General features: G+C 38.7%; 1 protein-coding gene across 1 annotated transcript in view; it reads left to right on the plus strand.

The window, feature by feature from the left end:
• Positions 1-27,612, plus strand: part of Arpp21 (cAMP regulated phosphoprotein 21) — a 149,077-nt gene that overhangs the window by 100,363 nt on the left and 21,102 nt on the right. Inside the window, exons 18-19 of the mRNA XM_027932514.2 lie at positions 778-1,041; positions 4,628-4,754. Of these exons, the coding sequence (XP_027788315.2) occupies positions 778-1,041; positions 4,628-4,754 (391 nt within the window). The remainder of the gene's footprint in view (positions 1-777; positions 1,042-4,627; positions 4,755-27,612) is intronic.

Consider the following 27,612-nt stretch of genomic DNA (forward strand, 5'->3'; position numbering starts at 1 on the left):
GTCTAATGTTAATTGCTTCTATAATCTGGTACCTTTAAAAAAAGAAAGCTTACTAGCTAAGAAGGAATTGAAGGCTCTCAAGTCAGGAACAGAGAGAAACATGAATTTGGTGTGAAGGTTTGGGGAATATCTCAAAGTCAGAGTCAAGATGGTAGCGTAACTATTATCACCCTATGCTCTTGATGCAGGTATTCCCATTGGAAGCCAGTCCCCCAGTTTCTTTTCATTTTACCCTCAATGCAATAGATCCTTTGAGGCAGTAGCTTGGATTATTATCCCTAAATTTCAGGCCCTGACAGTAAACGAATGCTCCCTGAATCAGGCATGTAATCCCACCCACCCTGTTGGTGACTCCCATCCTAACTCCACCTTTGCAGCAGCTGTGGGTGGTGATGAGTAGGTATGTCTGCTTCTCTCCAGAAGGCAGATCCATGACTGCTGCTGGGGAGACCAGCTGACCCTTGAGGACCCGGCACGACAAGCACCCATCCCGAGGATCCTGAGCCCTCGATCTAGAAAGAATATTTTGCTTGCATTGAAGAGGGATATTTGGGTCAAATTGTTTACCATCTCCAGTTCTTAAGATGATGAACGCCTGATTTCTCATGCAATACTCTTTTTTCATGTTCTGACTGAATTATTCCTTTATTTTTTTTCAGTTCATACTTCCTCCTTTTCCCCCAATTATAAGTGTGTGTCCTGTGTGTGCCTTAATGTTAACGTTCTTGTTACCAAGTTGATCATCCTAATTTCCTCTTCTTTCCCCGTCTTTGGCAGAGAGATGATGTGGCCACACAGTTCAGCCAGATGAACCTGAGCCGTCAGTCCTCAGGAGAGACTCCCGAGCCGCCACCATCCGGTCCTGTCTACCCATCCTCCCTCCTGCCGCAGCCAACCCAGCAGCCCGGCTATGTCATCGCCTCTACGGGCCAGCAGCTTTCTACAGGGGGGTTCTCCAGCTCTGGCCCTCCCATCTCGCAGCAAGTTCTTCAGGCCCCTCCCTCCCCACAGGGATTTGTGCAACAGCCTGCAGCTGCACAGGTGGGTGCACTTTGACCCGTCTTTCTGTATAGAATGTCACCTGAGGTCAAGTTGCCTTTCCCTTTCCGGTTCCTGTAGGTCTTCCCCACCCCCAGGACTTGTTTTGTCCTTCTGTTGATTAGTTGTGCACAGTCATAGGGCTCAGAAAGGAAGTTGAAGGAAACTGACCCAACCGCCCACGGCATGACAAGGGAAGGTCCATTTTTTCAGGCTGCTGGTACAGAGGCCATGAAAAGCCTCTGCTACCATGTGATGCCCTGTTCCTGGGATTGCCCAGGAAGGGAAGGCCTGTCCCCAGGGGACCCTGAACCCTCTCTTCCTGCTGCTCAGGAAATGTGGTTTCTCCCTCTTATCAATTCACAAGCATTTTTCCGGAGCTAATCTGATGCTCCAGGCAGTAGCTCCTCTATGAATATAAAGGAGCAAGTTAAACCAAATATCTACTGTCCTTTCCTCTCCCTGAGGGGAAGCAGAGCTCACGCCTGCTCTCACAGGTAGCCATTAATCATATTTAATTGACTTGAGCATGTAAGACACCACAGATCACTGATTTCTACTGTCTTCCCAAAGACTGATTATGTGTTACTGTTCACCACCAAACATCTCCGGTGCTCTCCTGGGTATCCCTTGCAGAATATTGGAAGTGATTACTGTCAAGATGTAAAATGCACAGAGGCATTTTCTGGTCCATTTTCAAGGCACACATATCCCGAGCAAATTCCATCCTGATTATGAAGCATCACATTGGACGAGCTGTTTAAAGTGCAGTGTCACCTTTGTATCACTTGTTTCATTGCCTTAACATCTTGAATAAATTATTTTGTCTTCCAGACACACAAAACCATCTACCATGAAATGATTTTCAGTCAATTGTTCATTTTATTTTGAGTGATTAATTAATAGTTCATCCTCAGTCTCTGTCTCAATAATATTTCTTCCCTAGTGGGATTTAAGGAGATGTGTAAAATAACTTTAAGTTACAGGAGAAAGGACTTTATTAATATATTAATTATTTTACTAATAAATTAAATACTTCAACTTTAATTATTGGAGAAATTGCTTAGCTCTTGTAGACTAAATAACATCTAAGTGTCCTTACCCATTTCTGTTGTCAGAGGAAACTGGCAGAGTGCTTAATTGAACACTTAAAAAAAAAAAAAGTCCTTCCCCAATGAAGGAATTTCAAAATTAGTGAACAGAAAAAGAAAAGACAATTCAAAACCTCTGCTGTGTCTGCAACAGAAATACTTTCATTTTCTCTTCAACGGATTTTAAAAAATAGGAAAAAATGGAGGAAAAACAGAGACAGTTCATGATCAGTTTGGACATTTATGAACATCTTTCTTAAAGAACCACAGATAGTGGTATAGGTTATAGCATATAATATCTTTCAATGCAGTGAACATTTTAAACTCTAGTTACCTAACTATAGAACAATGGAAATCAACTCAGGTGGGACTCAGCCCATGGATGTTTATGGAAATGTATTTGTGCAGAGAATAACCTTGAAGGACAATTTTCTCTGACTTGTGTGTGCTTTCTGAATGCCCACTAGAAAGAATAAGTAGGAAACACATGAACAAGGAAAAGAGGAATTTGAAGAAGGGAAATGGGAGAGTGCTTATCTTCTATAGTTCTTTCTCTAATGTATGTCTTTCCTATTCTCATCCATCTTTGGATTCTTCGTATTTTAATATGGTTGGTTGAAAATGAACATTTCTTCCTTTTGGACTAGCTTTACATCTCTTGCCCCTTTCTTCTTTGGAACCATTCATATTGATCCTTTAAAAGGTTCCTCTTACCCCAGCTCACTGGGGTAAGGAGGGCGGGTCAAGTGTCCCTTCCTTCACATGGATGGAGGTCCTCATTCCTCCAACTGGTGCTCTGCTGTACTGTGGAGACGTGCTGGACAGAGGTGACCAACTTCCCAGTGCAATTTGTTAAAAAGTAGCTTTTTAAAAGGTTTACATGAAATTTGACATTTATCCAAATCATTAGTGCTCATTAGGAACTTTTCAAGTGTTTGAGTTCCATTCTTTAACCTTAAAGGTATATTTTAACATTTCATATTGAGCATAATAGGGAAAACCAAGGAATGGATATCATATTCAGAAGCTTATATTTCACCCAGAAAATTTCTTCTTAAGAAATAAAATGCTATTCTTCTTTAAAAAAAAAAAAAAAAAAACCATGCAAATATAATGCTGATGAATGAATAATGTAGTAGCTGTTCTTAATATTGGGAGAATGTGATGCATAATTTTAGTAATCTTTCATTGTACCACAAATTACCAAAGCAAAACTAAAACCTATGACTTCACCAGAATTATTTAAGATTTTATTGTTGTAAACTGCCTCACCAAAAAAGGGTTAAGTTACTATTAGCAATGTATGCAATGAATAAATCAGTTGCCAGACACAGACTGGTGATTGTTTTAGATTCATTCAGCCCATTACCCTTGAATGTCCATATTATTAGGTAGTCAGAATTATTACTCGTAATGATTTCATGGAATTGCAGAACAAGAGTCACAAAAATTCTGTTATCCTTTGTTCCTACTATATCCTGAGGGAAGAAAATATGCTATGTGTTTCAATAGCAAGATTGAAATAGAAAAATATTTCCTATTTGACATGAGCAAATCAGAAAATAAAATAGCCATAAAATCACAGTTCCCAAATAATTGGTTCATAATTTTATTCTATGCATGTAATACTCATAAGCTGTCTACGGGGTTGGCTCCATTTTCACTTTAGAAAAGATGATAGGAGAAAATTCTGAGGCCTGAAGAAGGAAAATAATTAACTAAGATCAGTAGGAAAGTAGCCTTAATATAAATGACCCGAGGCAGTCAAAGAAGTCCTTCCAGATCAGAAGATACATTATTTCAGTGGAAGTAATTAGAAGCTTTTCATTCATACTCAGTCATTAGGAAGTTACAGAGGGTGACATAAATGATATTTTAACATATGATATTTCCCCTTTTATATTGAACATAAATTTTCCAGATTCTAGCTGTGTGCAAACCACTCTGCAAAGTGCTTTGGTAGACTTTTAAAAACCATTGTATGGCTCATGACTAGGTCAGCAATGGAGCCAGACTTATCACAGATAGCTCCTCTCTGCTCCATATGGTACCGGCTAAGGTGATTTGACCAGGGCTCACACACATGCCCACAACTGAGGGTGTCTTGTGAGTCCAGGTGCCTCTGATCTCCACATGGCCTCCTTCTAGAGCAGAAAGCCTGGACTTCCTTGCTTAGTGGCTGGGTCCTTCTCCAGAAGGAGTAAAAGGTGCATATTTTTTTCTGAGGTTCAGGCTTTTAAGTCTTTCTGTCTCATGGCACTGGTCAAAGTGGGTCTCAGAACCAGCTCAGTTTCAAGGGCTTGGAGAATGGGTTCCACCTCATCACAGGAGAACATATACATGGCACATGCCCATACACACAGGCCAGGCAGAAGTTTATGGTGGGCCCTCTTTACAATCTACTTCGATCATGTGACATCATAGATGGCAGGGTGTTTTATGTGAGAAAAGGCTTATGTTTGATCCTTATTCTCCGCTTTTGCCTATCTGTCTTCCAGATGCCTGTCTATTATTACCCGTCTGGTCAGTACCCTACCTCAGCCACGCAGCAGTACCGGCCCATGGCCTCGGTTCAGTACAGTGCTCAGAGGGGTCAGCAGATGCCACAGGCAGCACAGCAAGCAGGTACTTGGAGTCTCTTTTGCATTCTGTGCTCCAGCCCAATCGTCTTCACGGTGAATTCCATAGGTGTACTCGTTGGTTGAGTGCCCAAGTGTGGTGATTTCAGACAGCATGTTCCCCTCCCCAGAGAAGCCATCAGAGCATTGATCAACTCTGTGTGCAAAAGAAGCAGGCACAAGAAGGAGGTGAGGCGCACCTCCGTCCAGCCTCCCAGGCATGCATGCTGAACACAGCCTCCACAAATTATTTTCGGATCTTCTCAGTTTATTTTAAAGCAGAGAGCTGACCACATCCCTATCTTCCTAGTTCATGTTTTTTTTTCCCCTCATTATCTTAAAGAGAGTGCTTCCCCTGTCCCTAAGGCTAGGGAAACCAAATTAGGTTGTTTTGATACCATCCTAAAAAGCACTGTCTCTAGAAGAAAGCTACCGACAAAGCAGCGTGGTGTGTCTCGGTGGAACTCTGACTCCGTGGTTCACTTTCACGAGGGCCACGTGTGCCTCCTGCCCAGGGCCCGGCAGCCACTGTGCAGTGGGAAGGGGGGCCGATACACTGTACGAGAGTGAGTAGCAGGTCTCACAGTGAACCGGTCTCTTTCCCTACTGTGTCACACTCCTAACGGAATGCCGTTCCCCAGAGAGCAGCAGAAACCCAGCAGGGCTGAGTGACTTGAGCTAGGCAGAGCACTGTGTCCTTCCTGCTGACCAAACTGTGGGAAAAACTGCTAATTGTCATGCTGAAGACCACCTGACTGGGAGAAGCTGCCTTCAGTAAGTAGGTCACCCTAAAGATCACATGCTCCCTGCTGCTGCTCATGAATGCTTTGCTCTGTGATCACATTGCTACACCGAATATATGTGTATGCACATGTAATATGTACTGATATATGTATGTAACATATCCGTGGTATGTACCATTTTTTTTGTACAAGCTATGGGAAGAAACCCACAATCTTTGCCAAGGAGCAGTACCAATCACAGACACCCTAAGAATACTAATGCTGACATTGCTAGCATTTGGTCAGAGTGGAGAAAGAATTAAATCGCTCTATACTGTAGATGGTTGTGTGTTCTTTAATTCATCTTATGACCTATTTAAAGTCTGCGGGAGAATTACAGAAACCTATGGCAGCCAGCCAGATTTTGTCTTGTTTCAACACTATGTTTGTTCAGGGAAGAATATATTTGACCTCAGAATGGACTTTATACTTCTACTGTCGTAAGAACAAAAATAGTTTCAAACTATTAGTTATTTTAAGAAAAGCACTTGGCAGTGTTTTCTGATTGTTGGAAAATGTTATTCTCTCTACTATTTTGGTGGTAACTGAGCTCTCAGTTTGGCTGTAGACTATAGAGATATATTGCTTGTATTTCGAGCCTGTCTTTTTTTTCCTGAGGATGTTTATTTTAAAAAATTAATTTATAATCTCCTAGACCTTGGTTCAGAATCAATGAAGAATTTTCCTGTTGGTTACCAATGCATTTAGGAGAGGAAAAACATAGATGTCTCATTGTAATGATCTAGTTTTTATTTAGCTTAGTGTCATGGTGTGATGGTTGTCTAGAGAAGTATTTCAGACTTGTGGAACATCATCATAGAAAGGCTGCAAACCTGCTGGAATCCAGTAAGCCTATAAACTCAGGATCTGGGTGAGGGGCTGTGAAGGTCGAATGCATGTGAAGGTCGAATGCATGTGATGGTCGAATGCATAAATGCAACAGAATTCGAGTAAGAGCAAGTCTAGAGTTTCCCCCAGAATCCTATATTGCTGTTTCTCCTCTCCACTAACTTCACTGATGACTAACAGTGGTAGGGAAAATATGCATGACATTTTCTCTTTTGTAAAATATGTGGGAGAATTTAGAGCTGCAGAAATTCCTCCTTGGGTTTCAGAAAGACTTAACTGGTCCCAACTCTATTCTGTGACCCTTGAGTGGCGTTGACTTGCCCAGTGCTCACACATCACCATGACAATGCCACCCCCAAGGAATGACCATGACAGTGTAATAGGAATGCATTGTATAGCAATATCATGCTCCAAATAGAAGTGAGGGCAATGCTTCAGGCATCAAGGACATGAGAAGCATTTAATGTGGTCTGTGGAAGGTGGAGAGGTGAGAAAAGGGAAATGATTTCTGAACAGTATCTTCCCCAGAAATGACAATTTCAGTACACATGGACAGACATAGACCTTTGATTTCTTGGCTTTTGTGATCATGACACCTGTTATCTGGTCCAACGTCCCAACACAGTTTCCACTGTGGGCTGAATTGACCACTTTTGGGCAAGGCAGGTGGTATGTCTGGCCCTTGCAAAGAATCACCTCTGCTAATAAAATCCAAGCAACAGAGCTTGCACAATGGCAGTGTGATAATGCCTAGAGGCTCTGGGTCCTACAGGTTTGGAAGGCCTTTGCTCAGCTTACTGAAGGCAATAGAGACTTTTCAATAGAGTATGGCAGAGTTATTTGTGGGAGAAACTCAATACATGGACTCTCATAGAAGAAAGAGCCTTTTCAGATCATGGTAAAAGTCATGCTTTCTGGAGGATCTTGTAGATAAGCCTCCTCTGTCTTTAAGTCAAACTCTAGACTCGTGTAAGTGTTATTTCTGTCTCACAGAGATGCTCTGATTGCTCCTTCTCCTGTCTCCTGCAGTCTTGCATCCTGGGATCTGACCCTCTCCTATCCTCCTTTGGTACTGACACCAGCTCGTTTCATAGCATCCTTAGCTGTCATATGATTTAGCATGTGAGTGGGACAAAATTATGTCCAGTAAAAATCAAATGAGATTTTAATCCCAGTTGGCTTCCTGGCAGTTTTTGCTATATTTATTTAATTGCTATAAAAGCATTTCTTCATTTTCCTACATTCTCGACAGAATTGAAACCTCTGTCAGTTACCACTTCTTTCCTAGGGCTTAAAACTATAGACAGTGAAATTTTATGAAGGAAACTGGATACCCTGCAATTGATTTAAGAGGACACTTAAGGTACACTGAAGACCAGCAGGCGGACATAATTCTTCCTCTTGGTGATTTTGTTCTCTTGACCTTATCAATAGATAGTCAAAGTCCTACACATGAGAAAGAAAGATCTGATGCTAGTGATGATCATAAATAAATGTCACTGATGTTAAGAAACTATGGAAAATCAAGTGATAGATTTGCAGTGATGTATGGAAATTGCAGCTATTTAAAAACCTTTAATATATTTAAAAACCTTTAATATAGAAATACCTCTAATGGAAGACATTATCTGTTGCCAATATGATATTAGGTACCCCCAGAGAGGGAGAAAATTTTATTAGACACTTATTAATAACCCAGGACTACAAAGAAATACAGTTGCCAGGATAGAACTAACAGGCCTATAGTTTTAAATCAATCTGGATTTTAAACACTTGGAAGGGAGAGTGTCTTGTCTTAGAATAGATTCTGTCAGTGGTCAAATACTGAAATTTTATGATAATTTCTAGAGCTTTTAAATTATAAATCAATTCCTTTATGGTTGTAGGACTATTAAGATTATTTCATCTTTTGGGAGTTTCACTAGGTTGCGATTATCAAGGAATTGGCCCATTTCTTCTTAGTTCTGGGAGTTAGGTGCATACATTTGATGGTTGTATTCTTTTATTATCTCTTTAGTAGCTTCAGAATATGTTGTGATATCTTGTTTTATTTCTGATATTGGTGATTTTTAACTCTATTTTATTGTTGATCTTGCTGGATTCATCACTTATTGATCTTTTTGAAGAATCAGCCCTTTAATCGATTTACTGTTATTTTATTGTTTCAGTTTCACTGACTTTGGCTCTTATCCTTATTTATTTATTTATTTATTTCACTTTATTCACTTTAGCTTTGTTTGGCTATTCTTTTTATATTTTCTTCAGGTAGGAAGCTAAATGGTTGATTCTGGATCTTCTATCTTTTCTAATGTAAACTTTTTAGTGCTTCAAGTTTCCCTTTCAGTCCAGCTTTAGCTGTATCCCACATATTTTGACATGTTATATTTTCATTTTCATGCATCTGTATATACATTTAAATTTTCTTTGATTCTTCGTCTTTGACTCATGGATTTTTTGGAAGTGTGTTGTTTAATGCCCAAGTGTTTGGAGATTTTCCTGTTGTCTTTCTGTTATTTATTGTAGATTGATTCCATTATAGTTAGATAACACATTCTGTATGATTTCAATTCTTATAAAATTTTTGAGGTTGCTTTATGGCCAAGAATATGATCTACCTTGATGAAAAAGTAGATACTCTGCTGTTTTGGGTAGAAGTCTTTACAGATCAGTTAAATCCCGTTAATTCATTTTGTCATTCATATCCTCTCTATTTTTGTTGATTAGTTCTATCAGTTACTGAATGGTGGATATTCAAAACCCCAAATGTAAAATCTACAGTCCTAAAATAAATCTCCGGGAAAAGTTTTCCCTCAGAGTCTCTGAAGTCCGAGGATGGAGAAGAAAGTTTAAGGTGATTTGGAACGTTTTATCATCTGGCATGCCTAAGAAATGTTATATGCCCTAAAAGAAGTTAGACAAATCCACCAAGATCTTCTGAAAGATAGAGGCCCTCTGAGCAGTAAGGGCAGGTGAGCAGTTCCTGTAAGCTGTTGCTTGCAGTTCTCAGTGCCAGGCTCACAGCACTGCTGCTTGGTGTCAGCCATATTACTCTAGGTTTAGGTAGAAGAATAATGAAGATGATGGTTTACAACATATGCTTCACAGTACTGCCTTCCTTTCAGACCAGGAGTATCCACGTTCTTGAATGTCATGAAAGGGGATCGATATGAAGATATGAGCAGAAAAGAGGGGAAGGAACTAGGTTAGGGTACAATGGCAGCCAACCATTTGGTGTGGCTTCTGAAGACTGCTTTACAACATCCCTTTCCTAACCCACCCTCCCCCACTCACAAGTATCTGCTGAATGATTCATTTGGGGGCAAAACCCAGTTCATAATGCATTTCCCTTTTTACTCTTCAAATTGTAGCTCAAGAGGAAACCATGAAAAGGAATCTTAAAAATGCTTCATATTGCAAAACAACAACCAGCTTTTGGAAGGTTGCCATAAGCTTGTTAAATGTATTTCTTCCCTATTCCTCTCAAGTCTATGCAGAGTAAATGATGTTCTACCTGCAGCAAAATACAAGAGTTGGTGGAGATGATAAGGGTGAAAGTCTCCTTTTCTCATGTTTTTCACCTACATTTAAAATTAACCTCATGTGGACTTATAGTCAGCGGCCTTTGTGAGGCATCACTAGTAGAAAAAAAACGGAGTGTGAATATTTAATTTTACTAAAGGAGGAACTGAGGCTGGGAGGCCAGCCTCCTACCCAACATGGAGTCTCTCTTGTCAGAGCCAGAAAGGGGGCTTCGGCTACTTCATTGCTTACAGATTTAATACCAAGTGCCTATTCTGGAGACTCAACAGGCTTACTCAGACAGTTTATAAAAGTCCAATTTATGACAATCTGCTTCTGAATATGTAGGCTGAGAACCATCTAACACATACAAGTTATAAGAAAACCAGATGAAAAGAGTAGAAATAATACCTCAATGACTTGGAAATATGTTAACCCCTGTCCTCCTTCATCAGAGAGGAGCTGGAGATTGCCTAACTCCCAGACTGTTGTTCTTTTGACAGAGAACTTGATGTGAAGAATCTTTGCAATAGGCCTTCTCTTTGTCCAGTTAATCAGACTGAAAATGGATTCAGATAAAGAAGGTTGCATGAATTAAGATCCCCCTCATATATATGCATATGCATATACACATATGTATATGTATATGTGTGTGTGTGTGTGTGTGTATACACACACACATATATATTTTTTTCCTTGAAGAATGATGTGGGCAGAGGATGCCAGGTCAGAGAATGTAGATTTGTTTGTTTTATTTTGTTAGATGGTAATGCTGTCATAGGATAACGCAATCTATGAATCTTCAGGTGACACTCTGACCTTTACGGTAAAGGTTCTGTTGGTTCAGACCTCCATTTTGGAAGAAACCATTTATGTGTAGAGACTTCTTCATTAAAGATTGTCGATCTGGAGGATCTCAGCCTATTAGAAATACAAACTTTAAAAAAGGCCACTAGATTTTCATTCCATAGAACAAATGCACCTTCCATTTCTGTAGGTATAGCTGTTCGGCTCCACCCAGCCCTTTTTATATGCACATCAACTACAGGCCTCTGAAGATTCCTCAAAAGAGCTTGTCAGTGCCCCACCTTACCCCTCACATGGGGATTTCTGTAGCCATTGCTTCTTGACCTTTAATATGCATATCAACTATCCAGATTGTTAAAATGAATATGAATGCAATAGATCTGGATGGGTCCTAAGATTCTACATATCCTTCAAGCTCCCAAGGGATGCTCATGTACCCCAGAGTCTTGATGTTTTGCAAAAGATATATCCTTTCTAAGCTGTTGAAAAGGGGAAAGTTATAGCCAGATTCATTCTTGATTTGATTTTATTTGTATTTTAGACACAATTCTAATAATATTTCATAGGCAGCATATCTGTGTAGATAGTAAGTATTGAGAAAAAAATTAATGCTTGTGAATCTGAATTTTGAGAGAAAAGATAAATATAGCATGATTCTATTGAAAGAATGAATAATTTTCATTTGGGCATATGCAGGGAGAGTGTGGAGAGTCAGAGTGAGGTGGGAGAGAAAGAGTACATTCTTTTTTCACCATATCTCTCAGTGGTTTATCTTTCCCCCATGGAAAATACAGTGCCTCGGCTCAAGTGATTGTATGAATATTTAAAAGGATTAAAGAAAATCTCTCAGCCATACAATTCAAATATAAATAAGAGCAAATTGCAGGTAAGTGTTATGTAATCAAATAGAGTGACAGCCTAACAAGTCAATTCATGTCTACAGTGAATATGCACATTTTTTAAAGTTCAAACATCCAAAGAATATATCCTCTACCCCTAGAGCCACTTTCAGGGGTATAGTGTGTTAGGATTTTGGTATAGTTGATGATTTGGGGATTTCTGCAATTTTAAAGTACTAATGCTCCTATAGAAACTCATTTCAAGGGTTAGAATGGCAGGAATAACCTGGTCCTGAAAACTAATTCTCATCACTCTGCCTTTAATCATTTTCATTTACTCCTGTTTATTTTTATTTGTTTGCAGTTCTGGGGATCAAACTCAGGGTCTTTCATGAGTTAGGCAGGTGCTCTACCACTGAGCAACTATCCTAGCCTCCCCACTCCCAGTTTTCTCTAGAATGTGTAACAATGGAATGAACTTGATGGCACTTTGGGCAGGAACATATGATTATGTGTGGTGCATGTATGCTTGGAAATATACCAAAGGCACAGATCCCTTCCTGATAGGTCTATGCAGAGTTCAATCAGTAATGTGTTTAGCTTTTTTATTCCTTCTTGTAGAAGTGATATTTCTATGTATGAGCATGTTGTTGGTATTAACAGCTCCGAGTAAGAAGAGTAAGAAAGAACGTTATTGCCTTTTTAATGTTGTTCTGGAACATATTTGATATGGGGTAAAATGTACCTTAAAGGAATATAAATTTATTTAACCAAAGCAGTTGAGTAAGGTAGATCCTGTATTTTTTCACTTGGCTTATTAAGGCAGTCAGTGTCGATGTGATCGAGAGAGATTCTATCTTCAGAAATCCCTTGTCTCATGCACCGTGCTTATGATATTAATTGATGTGGTTTTTATCCCTTGAGGTTGGTGGAGATGGGGAGAGGGAGCATCAGAGCTGAAGAAAGAATGCAGGCTCTTGTTCTGACCAATAGGCTACATTCGTTTGTAGATGGTGGGATTCTAACTTAATTTGCCTTCCCTAAGATTCGATGATCTAAAAAGAATTTATTGGTTTAATCAGCATACATATAATTTCTATACATTTTAACATTTAAAATCTCTTAATCCATATATATATATGTTTTAATTTGAGAAAATAATGTGTTCATGCTCACTCAGAGAAGCGATGCAAAAGTTATTATCCCTGACAGCTCCCAGGAAGTGATTTGTACTTTGGGTATCTGTATTGTTATGTCATCAGAAGCAGAAGGGTAAGTTATCAAAGAGTTACATGAAGATTTAATTGTCTATCTGATTCCTGTTAACATCAGGGGGAATCGCATGGATAAATCCTTGTGGAACACGCTGTTCTGAAAATATTAGTTTGGGAAGGGTTTCTATGGAAACGTTCATGTGTTTCTTTCATTAATTGGTCTAATTATTACATTTACAGAAATGAGAATAAGAAGTATTACACTGGGATTAAGAGGAAGGTTAACATTATTAAGAGGAATAATAGGATTCAAGCTACATTTTTCTTTTTCTTTCTCCTTAAATCAAACCTACATGTTCCCCAAACCATGTATATGGCCAGGTTCTCTCTGTCCCTTAGGAGGTATGCTAAGAGGAATTTATTCAGTATGTTTGCAAATTGTTGCTTTAGCACATTACATTTTATGTCTCTTTTGGTATTTACATTTTCATTTGTTATGCCATTAGATACTACTGGTATGATTCCAATTTCTGTTTTTCTGTAAATATGGGAAGACAAACCATAGCAGTGTCTGTTTTCTGGCTACACAACAGAAAATGGGAAAGAGTAATTTTTTATAATAAAGAAAGAAAAAGGAAAGAGTAAGATTTGGGATGTTAAGGAAAGAAAGGTATCAAGAATAGAAATATATTTTTTGAAAATCCTAACATTTTGATGTACCTTTCATAAGAGTGAATCATAAATGCTTCAGAAAAACCTAAGGATTCCAAACTGCTTATTCAAAGAATTGGTTTGCCTGGTGATTTTAATCAAAGAATTTCATCAAAGATAGGATATTTTTTGCCAGATGAAGTTTTGAATCCTCCTTTTCTCTTTTTTTTCTCCCTTAGTGTTATTTGTTTGTTTTGTTTTTAATTTCTTGCCAATAGTTTTTGCTCTCAGTTATTACCTAGATCTTTGTTCAGTTCAGGCCTTTAGAAATATATATTTAAATGTATTTTGGTATTATGGTGGCTCATGCCCATAATCCCAGCAACTCAGGAGGCTGAGACAGGAGAATGGCAAGTTTGAGGCTAGCCTCATCAAGTTGGTAAGGCCCTAAGCAACTTAGTGAGACCGTCTCAAAAAAATAAAATAAAAAGGACTGGGGATGTGGCTCAGTTGTAAAGCACCCCTGAATTCAATCTCTAGTACCAAAAAAAAAAAAAAAAAAGAAAGAAATAAAATTAGTTCAGGTCTTTAGGAATATATATTTTCAAACTGAAATGTATAATTTTGAATTCCTCATGGTATCTGGTTTCTGCCTCCTCCCAATTCCCAAATCCCAGATGGTCTTCTTTGTTATGTGACAGAGCACTTCATTCTCCCACAGACATTCACAATCTAACATTTGAATGATAGAGAAGAATGTGTTGGACATTCTTCCCTTCTGGAGATAGGGCACAAAGAGTACTGCAGTACCTCCTGTTCACCTGGGTATCCCTGAAACCAGTGTGAGATTGGCCCTTGGGTTTTGGACTTAGAGCAATAGTGATTAAAAAAAAAAATGAGGAAATTTTATGTAGTATTGTTTTTATCTTGGTTCCCAAATTCAGAGATGCAGTAGAACTCAAGAAAAGTAGTTAGGCTTTTGGATGGTGTTTTAAGTTGTCACTTCCAAGGGGCTCATTTTGCTTAAACTTTTTCGTGGCATTGCAATTTTGCGTTAAAAGCAGTATGCAAATCACTAAACTTAAATGACACTACCTTAGAATACGTGGTACTGAAAGATCTTTCACCTTAAAATTCTTAAAATTCTTTCTTCTTTTCACTGTCCTCAGTTATGGCTTCTTGCTGCTTCTTGGGACACAAATGTAAATTCAGCAAAATCAATCAGCACGGACTCACTTGCATGCTAAATGGATTCATTGCATCCTAAAGTGTCCTTTCTCCTGGCCATCAGCAAAGGATCAAGGTTTTAATCAATCCTTCCAGGTCTGAAGTAGCATGGATCCTTCTTTCCAAACAAGTGACATAGTAATGTTACAGTTTGAGAGCCAGGCGAGGATCACTATAAGGAGGGAGGTTCAGCACTGCCTGTATGCCTCCTTGAATTAACATAATTCTAAAAGAAACCCTGTGACTCACACACCCTCTTCAGAGCCTTATGAGGGTCGCATACAAGTGGGGTCACTAATTGAATCTGTTGGCAGAGCAGTTGTTCCCTGGCAGAGACATTTTGTGCATCTCTTCACCTGAAGAGTGTTAGCAAAGTGCAAGGGGCTTCACACCTGTGCTCCTGTCCAAATCCCCGAAGCCACAAACAGTCTCCCCTGTGATTTCATGCCGGTACTGTTCACAGTTGTCAGCCAATCCTGCCTGGCTGCAAAGATGAGTTTGATGCCCTTCAAGGACTCCTGGCCAATCCATAATTGCCTGATGACATCTTCCCGGATTCCCTCAACAGTCCCTCAAAGGCACCTAGAGACTCGTTAAAATTGCATCTTTAACTTTCTCCCAGATGCTCTTACTGCTTTGTTATTTTAAAGGTTCTTTTGCAGTAGGTCCAGCACTGTTGCACCTTTTATGAGCCATTGTAGGTCATGACTGTTTTGAGGATAAAATATAAATGCATAAAGAGAGGCCAGAATAGAGCTGAAAACATACCTTGCTGAAACTAGGATATTGTAGTGAAGCACACATTTCAAAGGGTTACAAGACTATACAGTGGGACAAGCTCAGTTCTAAGTGGATTTGCATATATTTTTGTTTCCTAAAGAAAACAATTTATTAACAGATTCCACTCTAATTACTCATCTATATGTAAGCAGTATGAGCCAGTGTGTGCTGTTATGATACACAGGTCAGAATGTTTGAGGTGACCTTAAGTGAATCTTGATGGAAACCTGATTTCCCCTATCAGAAACCTAGTAGTTCTGACTGGCAGGAAAGGCCCAATTTATGCTCATCTGAGACTTTGGGATTGAGATGAGCCAAATAGAACAATCTGAGGACTAAAAATAAATCAGAAGCAAAGCTCCCACCTAGCTAATAATGCAGTAGCAGTAAGGAGATAGAAAAGATATTCCAAATGGTAGTTTCTGTATTTTTTTTAAATAACAGAACATTTTATAAATTATGAAAATTAAAGACATCTAACTCTCATGCAACAATGAATTTTTATTTATTTTGTCTATTCTTTTATTTTTCTGGCTTTGAACCTGCATATGCATGTTCTAGGTACCAACAGGTAAAATAAGAGCAAATTATGCCAATTCCTTATTAATACATCATTCTTATTTATTCAAAACTTAATTTATGTTTGCATGTGTGTTGCTTCTTCCAACATTTCTGTGATGCTTTTTTAAAAGAAGCAGAACCAAATTTGAAAATGACATGATTGTTTACATAAAAATTTTCTAAACAATCTATAATTAAGCGTCTAGCACTAACAAGTGAATTTAACAGTGCTGCAGAATACAAGGGCAATGTGTAGAAATCATTTTTAAGGCACTATAAGCAAATGGAAAATTTTAAAATTCCATTTGTAATACTGACAGACATTTAGTAGCAATAATTGGCCTTATAATAAATAAATAGCACTCTTGACCTTATGGTCCTGGGAGGCCTAGGTCATTACCCAATCATCCAACAACCACGAAAGGTGAGCCCCCTACATCCAGCAGTGTCTTGTACGGTGTCAGCAATCACAACCTCTTTCTCTATTCAGACTTTGCTTTCTCAGGTTCCTCTAAAGAAGCATACATTGCAGAGGAACTAAGGCTTGCAAAATCTCTCATTTGTGTATCTTCAACTTCTAGATTAAAAATATTTCATAATACACTGTCATTAATGGCTTCACTCCTTCTCTCCCCAAAGAGATTTTATGGACATTTCAGAGCATTTTTCTACCTTCTGTCAGTTTTTTTTTCCGTCTCTCATTGTTAAAATGACACGGTTTAAGTTGCTCGCACTCTTTGAGTTTAATTCTACCTCAAGTTCCTCTAAGAATATGCTACACAGGAGACGGTTTCCTTGGTAACAAGAATGTAGTGGGGAAGAGAAGCCCACCATGGGAAAAAATGGCTCCCTACCTTCTTCCCCAGTGCTCTTCTCGGAAAGCACCCTTGAACCAGGCACACAAAGCACCCAGGAGCAAGAGTTGCAGGGGTTCCTTGGTTTATCCATTGACTGTAAGACCCACTACAAATCACCTGCTCTGTTTTTCTACTAATGAAAACTGTTCGTTTGTGGAATGGGGATTTTCTCTTTAGTGTCTTTAGCTGATCTTTCATAGATATTTACGTAGAGAAAGGAAAATTGGGACTTAAGAAGTGTGTTCACATTTGTATGTATGTACGCATGCATGCGTGCAGGTAGGAATGTGTTTGTTGACATGAACTGATTTTTAATGAGTGGTAGCATTTATTTTTACATTTATTTCCAGTCTCTGAAATTTGCATAAAATATTTTTAAACTCTGGCAGGATTTCAATGGCATGTTGGGTGACTTCTATGGAAATTAACGTATTAATTTGGCAGTCCTTATGACACGCTTACTAAATAGGTCTCTAAATAAGCCCTCATGATTTCAAAATACTTCTCTCCCCTTTGAAAAATGCTGAGATGAATATAGACACGGGAATATATAAATAGGTGAATCTGCTGAAGTCCAATTCCAGGGACATCATTCAGTAAATAGGGAGATCAACTGATGTGATTTTAAGCCCAGAGTTCTCACTCTGTCCCAGCAAATCAATATACCCACATCAGCTGAAGTTCAAAGCTCAGTCTCCTTCTAATCATTCTGTCCCTCTTACCTGTATATTTCCTTTTCTCAGGACTTTGATGGGGAATATGCACATCTAGTTGTTGGTTTCTAAATTTTCCTGCTGTTGAGCGTGTCAGCCAGTGAAGGGGGTCTAAAGTGCTTTAGACATTCTCTTCTCTTTCTGGGTAATTTAACCTCCTAAAAGCTGTTCCTCGTTAGTTCAGTTTCTAGTTCATCTTGGAACTTTAGGAATTTTGAGTTTGATGATTTATTTAGTGTCTCTTATTTAGAAAGCAGTCCTAAGAAAGATAAGAGAATTAGTGACTGCCTTTCAGCCTTTCCTTTTCTTTCTTCTCTCTCTCTCTCTCTCTCTCTCTCTCTCTCTCTCTGGTTTGTTTGTTTCCTTCTTTTGTGTCTTGATGTGTGAATCCACTGGAAGGTCTTTTCTCACCATCCTGGAGGCTAGATGTCTGCAGTCAAGGCATTGGCAGATTTGGTTTCTTCTTACCTCCTCTCCTCAGCTCACTGCTGTCTCCCTATGCTTCATAAGCTGGAGAATGGAAGAAAGACCCTCAGCGCAGGAAACCAGTGTACTTTGCCAGGTGTTCTCATAATGTCAGCGAATTTGCATTTTTTGGATTATTTTAACCACCAGCTTGAGTGAAGCAGAATAGAAACAGTGATCCTGGGTTCCTTCCCATTTTGAACCCCACTTACGTTATAAGGATCATGTTATACCTTTAGGTACCAGATGGCATAAATTAAACATCACTAAGTATGTTTGTGTGTATTTTATGCATTTTAGAAGCCTAAAAAAATGGCATACCAGGGTTTATTCAAGAAGCTGTGAATAGCAAACTTAAAAAAGACACCGAAAAGCTTGCATTTCAACCTTTGTCCCCTTTCCTTGTGGTGGTGGTTGCTGTTGGTTTGTGGGGACAGTGATTGTAAATCATATAGATCAGTAATGCCAGCTCTCAGCACCACCCAGTACTGTCCTCGTGTCTCAGCTCACACGGGTGGCCCTTAGGGTTTGTGGAGCTGTCTTGAAGCCTGGCTACTCGAATTCTGTCCTTTTGCCTGGTGGTGACAGCCAGCACTTGTACCATGACAACTGCCATCTGGCTGCTTCTGCTTAGATTTGTAGCAGAAGCCCCAGTTGGGTGTAGGGATTGTGAGAGCTCCAGGGAAGGCAGAGCTTCTGTGAAATCACCACAGATGGCTTTATTTGGGGAGCTCACAGGCATGGAAGTAAAGCAGGAAGTCGAAAAATAAATCAGCGGGGAGTTTGATGTCTGCTGGTCTTAAAGGAACTTGAGATGAACCTCACTGATTGATTGGGACTATATTATGTACATGGGAGAACTTGGAGACATCGTGAAAACAGATTGAAACTTTAAAGCCTTTGAAATTAAATAGCCCATCACAGCACCGAATATTAGAGTCTTCCTCAGGCAGTGTGATAATATGATGTAAATTAGCCATGGGAAAAATGCACTTTCATGATTCCTTAATCCTTGTTTCTCAAAGGATATTCCACCTGCATTAGGATTGAGGGACACATAGAGAGGGATTATAAAAATGCACTTGACTGGATATTCCTGAATTATGAGAGCTGGCCTGCTCCTCTCCCAAGATTTCAGTATTTATGGGGAAGGTGTGTTATTCCAGTTTCTTTCATAAGCTCCCCACCTCCAAATATAACAGATCATCGAATGCACACACAGATCAGCATTTCTAAAATGCATTCTCAAGCAATTAATATGTCATTAATATTTAAAAACCATTAGCTTAAAGCTAATCTGCTTTGAAAAGTCTGCTGGTTTTTATTTCATCCCTTACGTTCAAAGGAACCCATGTTGGCAGGAATACTGTTGGGTTTCAATCAGGCACACATTTCCGTTCACATTTCCAAAGGCATCTCAGTTGCCACAAATACTATGTGATACAACAATGTTTTCTTTCTCTACATTCAGGGATGCATTAAAAGATGATTACCACTCGAAGATAGGTGGGTAGTTAGATGTAGGAAAAAAGTACATAAAAACTAAAGTGATAGCTGGCTAGCAGTATTTGGCTATTTATAAGGCAAAGCTACTTATACACTACTCCTTAGACCTCTGTGCCTTCAGGAGTGCTGCTTCTTTATATGGTAATCACTCTCATAAAGATTACTTTCTTTTTGAGAATAGCCCTTCTTGCGCTTTAGTGACCCTGGACATGATCCATCCAGGCTGGCAGCAAAAGTCTGTTCTTTATTCTGTTGCTTTTTTTTTTTTTCTCTTGTAGTTTTACAGGGCTAAAATATTCCAAGGGAAAAATAATCTGTCTACAACCAATGTATTTTTTTTTATTCTCAAGTGATGAGAAAGGAAACCCCCCCAAAATGTGTTTCCAGTAGGTGGAGTCTAAAGATTAGCACTATAGCCAACATTGATCTAATGCTGTTAGCAAAGAAGTATGTACCAGGAATTCTGTTTGAACTGGCTTAGTTTCCAAGGGAAAGCAGCACACCAATTTTGCAAGTGGGCATTCATTTACTCATTTTAGCAAGATTTATTGAGCCCCAGGTAGCACCAGGCCAAAAATCTGATGATGCCTGAAGACAAAGACCAGGGGTCGTTCTGCATTAAAGCCATTTCTCCCATCCATCCATTCAGATCTGTTGTGATTTACATCGTTTTCAAATAGCACAAAGCTTTTTTTAAACACAGAGCTTTTAATACCAAGGTCCAAAATTTTGTCAAAACTGCACAGACAAGCATCTAGACAGACACACGAATGTATTCATGCGGAATACATGTATCGTGGTTTCTACACTTAGAATTTTCTGTTTTCAAAGGTCAAGTGTTAGTTTTTCTTGATACCACAATTCTTTTTCCCCAGTTTTCATCTGTCAAAACGTCAAATTCTAAGCAGAATTGCCTTCCTCCTGTTTTTTTTTTTTTTCTTCCACTGATTCAGGTTGAGAGAATGATAACAAAGCTTGTTAGAAATGTGTCTGAGATTGATTCTGAGTGATAGCTAAGAAGCTTAGCTAAGAACAAAAAGCAAGGGGTTGCTGCAGAAATGCTGTAATGTGTGGTTAACCGAATCCTGTCTTTTGCCCTGGTCGCCTAAGTGCAGCATCAGTGTACTAGAATCAGTGAGTGAGCCTCCTTGTCCGTTGGACAGAGCTCTGATACAATTTTACACGTGCTTTCTGGCCAAGGAACAAAACTCAGCCATTCCAAGAAATAAAAAAGTGGCACGTAAATTAAATAAAAGCAGAGTGCTTTCAATGCTTATTAAATTAAATTGAACATAGTTTCCTCCTACTGAGATGAAAAATGAGAAAGGCAGAAAAGGCAAAAAGTTAGTCATTTAAAATAGGTTGGCCTCAGTAATTATCACATATAAATAATTTATTCTGTATGATGGAATAGTTAAGCATGAGAAGTCAAGAAGTGGATTGTCTGAGTTCAGATCTCTGTCATTGGTTGCTGTGTGACCTTGAATAAATTAATCACTCTGTTGTCTCAGTATTCTCAAATGTAAAATGAAGGTAATCCTAGCACTGACTCGTCAAGGCTTAAATGAAGTATGCAAGTAAATTGCTTAGTTAAATTGTTGGTACTCAGTGCTGGACACATAGGAAGTAATGCCTGACGAATAATATAGCTGTGGGTACCAAACAGAGTTTGTATAGAGAAGAGTAATTATTCTGAAGACTGCCTTTTCCAACTTTCCTCTACTACTTGGGGGATATCCAGAAGCAAATGCAGTAGAAAGTTCCATTTAGTAGTCTTCCATTAGAAATTTAACTTTCTGAGTTTTAAATGGTTGGTCACAGAGTTAGAGTCACATTTTGATACTTTGAGGAGGAAACAGAGCATTTTGGATTCTGTTCATTTGGTAAAATACAGGGTCATGGCTCTGCCAAGTTGCATTCTGGAAATACATTGTAAATCTCCACTGGTTAGGGTTGTAATGGCGCACGTGCTTAACATGATGTTGAATGCATTTTGCAGGGGCCTGTCTCTTTATTGAGGTTAGCAAGGGAAGCTTTGTTATTAAAAAAAAAAGAAGAAGAAAAAAAAGAACCACTGTCACAGAATAAACCAACAGGTGCTAATTAGTTCCTTTGCATGCCCTGGATAGAACTGCATGTGAGAGATTAGAATGGAATATACATTCTCGTTGGGATTTGGAGCCTTTAGGCATTTGATGTGCCAATTGCCTTCACTGGGTTCTAGTCTGTAATTTATCATTGGAGTGTCCTACCCTGCTCGAATGCGCCTTTTGTGGGCAGAGGCAAAGCTAATATACTTTCCAAGTGTATTTGAATTGCTTCAATAAATCACAGCTGCCACTGTAAGCAGTTTTATCATTTGCCAGAACAATAAGTTATCTTTGTGCTTTATAGAAGAAATGCTCTCAAGACTTTTATTTGTGTAAATTGTAATGCATCATAACCCATTTCCCAAAATAAAATTAAGAACTTATTATATCTCTCTCTCTATGTGTGTATATTATACACATATACACACACATACACACACGCACATAGATGCAAGGAAATATTCCAAGGTAATCATGTAAGCTCATCAAGAAATGGGGCCCTTTTTAATCCTGCTTATTTTATAGCAGCAATTTATTTCTTTATTATTACTGTGATGATATGAGCATTAAATGCTTACAATGGGGGTTACATTTCATTTAGCTCTTTACTGCTGTAGCATTCCAGTGAAAACAGTCTGCAAAGAAATAGGACTACATACAAATTGCTTCCATTAGTTCTGCCACGCGGGTGTTGGAGAAACCTGATGTTTGACATACCGTCCTCCTCTAGTGTCAACTCTATAGACAGCCATTCCAATTCATGGACCTGCAGAATCCGGTATTTGCCTGATTTCTGGGATGAACTTTCAAATTTTCTTTTATTTTACAATATCCAAACCTAGATTCATAATGTACCTGATTTGAATCCTTTAGACTCCTGAAAGGGAAAATATGCTATATAGCAACACCATACATGAAGTTCTCATTAGTGAAAATATAATCTACTTTTAATTTTGTTTCTGGACTCCGTTCAACATGATGGGCAAGAAAGTGTGCTTTTTTTTTTTTTAATTGGCTTTACTCAAAGCTACTCGATGTTTATAAACAAATTTGCCATCACTTTCTACTTTTTTTTTTTTTTGTAATTGCCTAATAGTTTATTTTAAGCAGAGAAAATAATGTCTATAAAGAAGCCAGGGTTTTATAACTAGAAACTAATTTATTTGTTTTAAAAACCAAGCTTTACACCCAGGCATATTGTGATATTTGAATTAGATTTAATTCTTTCTACAGTTATTGTCAAAAGAGAGCTTGTGTGTCCTTTGTGGAATCCTAGGCTTTTCCATGTACGTGTTTGCTATGGCTGTTCATTTTTATTAAAATGACCTATAGCCATGATTAAGAAATCTGTAAACCTCCCCCTGCATACCTGGCTTCAGGGTCTCTACATCAGTGTCCCACCCTCTAGGTGTTCAACCCATACCAACCCTCAAACTTTAGGCCCTAAGGCATCACTGTCCTTTGAGCATCTTAGCTCTCTCCATCCCCAGTTCAATCAGAACCATCTCATGACTTTCATCTTTTAGTTTCCCCCACATTTGTAGGGTTTCTGCCTCCTTGTCCTCCTGAGGCCTAACCCAAGCAAAGACAACCCCCACTAAGCTCATACCTTGCCTGATGCCCCATGGATCCGTGTGTGTGTGTGTGTGTGTGTGTGTTGAGTGTGTTTATAGGTATGTGTGTATGTGTGTGAGTGTGTATGTATATGAGTGTTTATGTTTATAAGTGTGTACATACGAGTGTGGGGGAGGTAAAAGAAAAGATAACAAAACTGGAATTGGAGACATGGGCTCAGCTTGCTGACTGTTTTGCATATAGCATTGGACATACTCCTTCCTCTTTCCTCCCTTTCCCCAATCCTCAACTCCTTTCTTTCTCTCTTTGAGTCCATGGAAAGGAAAACTGATGTCCTGCTTTCTAGAACTTATTTAGTCTTCAAATTCTGCTCCAAACAGTAGGCAGAAGGAGTACTCTCATTTTGGTAGATTTACTCATTGTCACAAAATATGTGACATTGGCCTTGTATGACATAGCAGAACAGTAAGATCTATGGAATCTGTATCCTTTTCTAAAAAACCAATACCTCTATTTTATAAATACTCATTAGAAAGGAAAGAATAACAACCAACTTTTTTTTTTTTTTGGCTAATGTCATAAACTTTGATAACAATCGAGCTTTGCTGGGAAGAGATATACAGTAGTCCCTCCCCTTATTAAAATGACCCTATATCCCTGTCTGTGGAGAATGTGTTTCAAGACCCCCAATGGATGGGATGCTTAAAACCACAGATGTCACTGAATCTCCTCTATATTATATTTCTTCCCTGTACATATGCACCTATGAGAAAGCTTAATTTATAAATCAGGCACAATAATTCAACTCTGCTGGAAATGTGGCTGTGGCTTCTCCCTCAGCAAACACAACATCTCCAGTCATTTTTATACTTTCTATTCCCAAACCTATTCCTGAACATGGGCAACCATGCCCAAGTGCAGTAAATGGCACAGTGTCACTCATCGCAGAGGGTGTCTTGCTGAAGTCTTCATAGAGGCTCAGAGCTTTCTGGCACAACATGTTGCTGTCAATGGGAACACATTTTCTGTTCATCTCTCCAACCCAGAAATGAAATGTCTTTTCCATCTCCACTAAGCACTTATCACGTACCATGGCCATAACTTTTGCAGTTTGAGGTGTGACAGCAAAACTAGCACAGATTTCTTTTTCCTTCTTCACAATTTCATGGCTAGAAAATTGTTCCTACTGTCGATCTTAACAACCTAAGCATATGATTTTTTTTTCTTTCCTTACTGAGTTGGGATACTTTACTTTTTCACTTTAAGAAAAAATATTGTGTTTTCTCTGTGGCATATACAAATGGCCAGCATCACTCATCTTGCACTTTGGGGCCATTGCTAGGTAAAATAGGGGGTTGCTTCAGCAAAAGCACTGCAGTACTGCCATAGTCCATCTGATACCTGGGATAGTTGCCAAGCAATTAAAGAGCTAGTAGCTTACACAGCATAGATATGCAGGATGAAAGGCCAGTGTGGGTTGGTATGAGATTTTATCAAGCAGAGCAGCACAGCAATTTAAAACTTGTGAATTGTTTAGTTTGGGGGCTTTCCACTTAATATTTTTAGACCATAGTATACTATGGATCCCCCCCCAAAAAAAAAAAACTCTGGAAAGTGAAACCATGGATAAAGGTGGATAAAGGATGACTTCTGTACAATTAAAAAAAAAAAAAACACAGCGTGACTTCATAGAGGAAATTCGTTTACATAAAGACTCTCATTCACAAATTTGCTTTGTGCTAAAAATGCCATTTTAACATGTTGAGTTTTACATTTTTAAGTGCTTAATTGGGTGCAACTCCCTCTAATTTGTCTTTTCACCAAAAGCCACCTGCATCCTCTTCTAAATTATTACCATGTTATAGTATTGTTATCATAATCATTTTATCATAAAATGCTTGCTATTTGTTACCAAAAAGTATGTTCTTCAAATACTGGCATGCCACTTTTTAGTGCTAAATTTATTTTTAGTAAAAAAAATGCTTTTTGTTACAAATATTAAGAGGGCTAGAATAAAGGAATTTTTCCTTTGGGTAGAAGGTATGGAAATAGGTGGTGGGTACGAGTAAGTGATTATCAAATGATACTTGAGGAAATATCTCTTTCACCCCCACTTTTACCTGCACAGAAAAGAGCACATTCCCAGCTGAAGCCATACCATCTTGTTAAGAAACAGAAAAGGCAATTTGATATGGAAATGTAGTATAGAGTAATTGTTTAGATAGGCATATAGTATTTTGGCATGGAAACATACAAAATTTTACCCCTAAGTGTAATAATAAAAAGTATACAACTCTTGTGGGAGTGTCTGGGGCATGTGAGCTCACAAAGAAGTAGTTTCACAATGCAGGTGACTCATTACCTAGAGTTGCCATGTTGTAGCAGTTAATAGACCTGTGGCCTCAGGGTGAATCAAAGGTGGCTAGAAAGTGCCTCTCCACATTTGTTCATTACAACATACTCATTTGGGGAAAAAAATATGTTTTTTATTTTCTCTGGGATTAAAAGAACCCATTTTGTATGATGCTGTGGTTCTCATCATAGCCTCAAACCAGCCTTCTAAATTCTCATATAAAAGAAACATCTTTAATCCTTCAGATGTCTAAAATTACTCCTTTTTTTTTCATTTCTTGTCTTTTCACTAAAGCAAGAGTACTTGGTTTTACCCGTGGTACTTCTTTAAGAGCATATTCAGTAAGATTGGAGAAATGGCTCAGTATTCTTAGCCTTGGGAAGCACTTGATGCTTTTAGAGTGCAGGCTGCCTTCGCTCTTGGAAATGTGGCCTCTTATCTCAAGGATCTGGGGATGGATCATTCTGAAATAGCGTGTAGTTCTTTTTACCACAAACAGCATTAACCATAGCCAAACAGTTTTTGCTGCCACATTTTTAGAAGACTTGAAGCATCAATGTCTTACGCCCAGGCTTTTGAAGTGTGAATGTACTTGGTTATGAATTTTCTCTGGTAGGCAAAGACTTTGCCAACCTTTGTTGATACCATCTTGCTGATCATGTTCTGCGTATGGTAGCTAGCCTGCCAGAAGAATGAAATATAAAATGTTAACATTTTGGATAGAAGCCTGCTGACTGTATGCCTACGTCATGATTCTTTATCACCTAATAGACATTTGTTTCATTTAGATAATGTATGCTACAATGGGAGGAGGTGTTGGGGATTGTTGTTGTAATATATCATACTGATCAGTGGATTGCTGATTGGCCTGATAAATAGAATGAATTAGTAGTCGATAGAGAGGACTTGAAATTTTCAAAGGAAAGCAGGAGAATGCCCATAAATATTGGCAGAATATTAAGGTAACGAATTGATGGAGCGGTAGGAGTCATTCAGTACTCTCATTTTTAACCTGGAGAAACTGCAGTGCAATAGGTTATATACATTGCTTGAAGCCACAGAGCTCATCTCTATGTGACCTGAAGCTCCCTAGGTAAGAATATTCTATTTCTTACTTTTATTGGGAACTACATTTACCCAGGAACAGGAGTCATTTTTAGCCAGTATGGGAACTCAGAAGACTGGAGGACTGTGATTCTTTTCAGCCTGGCCAAGAGGTCTGTTTCCCTGGCCCGGATGCACACTGGTGTGCATTGCTGGCTTTATCTTGCAGCCTCCAGGTTCTGCTCGTTAGAAAAAGAGATGTTATAAACCAGGTGTGGTGGCACATGCCTGTAATCCCAATGGCTCCAGAGGCTAAGACAGGAAGATTTTAAGTTTGAGGACAGCCCCAGCAACAGCAAGACCCTGAGCAACTTAGGGAGACCCAGTCTCAAAATACAAAGGGATGTGGCTCAGTGGTAAAGTTCCCCTGGGTTCAATCCCTTGTACCCCCCACCCCACCCCCCCAAAAAAGAGAGAGAGAGAGAGAGAGAGAGAGAGAGAGAGAAAAGAAAAAACAGAAGTTATGTTGTATAACACCAAGAGGTAATTAAATTTTATCTGTCAACATTCATTCAACCCTCACACCATACATTTATTGGCATCTTCTGTGTGCAGGCATTGTGTTATAGGGAGGGTATGATAATCATAGCGGGAATGACTAAACAAAGTCAATACAGAAGCAGTCTCTTAAGAAAATTATCATTAAGAAAAAGGGAGAGTGACTTTTAAAATTATTGCACAGTCATGAATGCTAACAAAATATATTTAAAGGCCTTTGGACTTTAATACGTTTAGTTCAAGAGGTTTTGTTTATTTTTGGTGTTGGTTTGGTTTTCTCTTCAGTCATGCTAGTATACATTTACTTTTAACAGATTTCCGAGAAAATTCAGTCACATCAAGCAAGATTCTTTCTTTTTAAACAATATAATATCAAATTTGGTTCAGACTCAATATTAATCTTTGGAAGTAGCGAAATATAGCTGTTCTAATTTTGGCTACAACTGATTATTGCACCTGTTTAGAAATGTAAACT

This window comes from Marmota flaviventris, chromosome 1, assembly GCF_047511675.1.
Source record: "Marmota flaviventris isolate mMarFla1 chromosome 1, mMarFla1.hap1, whole genome shotgun sequence".
Taxonomy (NCBI): domain Eukaryota; kingdom Metazoa; phylum Chordata; class Mammalia; order Rodentia; family Sciuridae; genus Marmota; species Marmota flaviventris.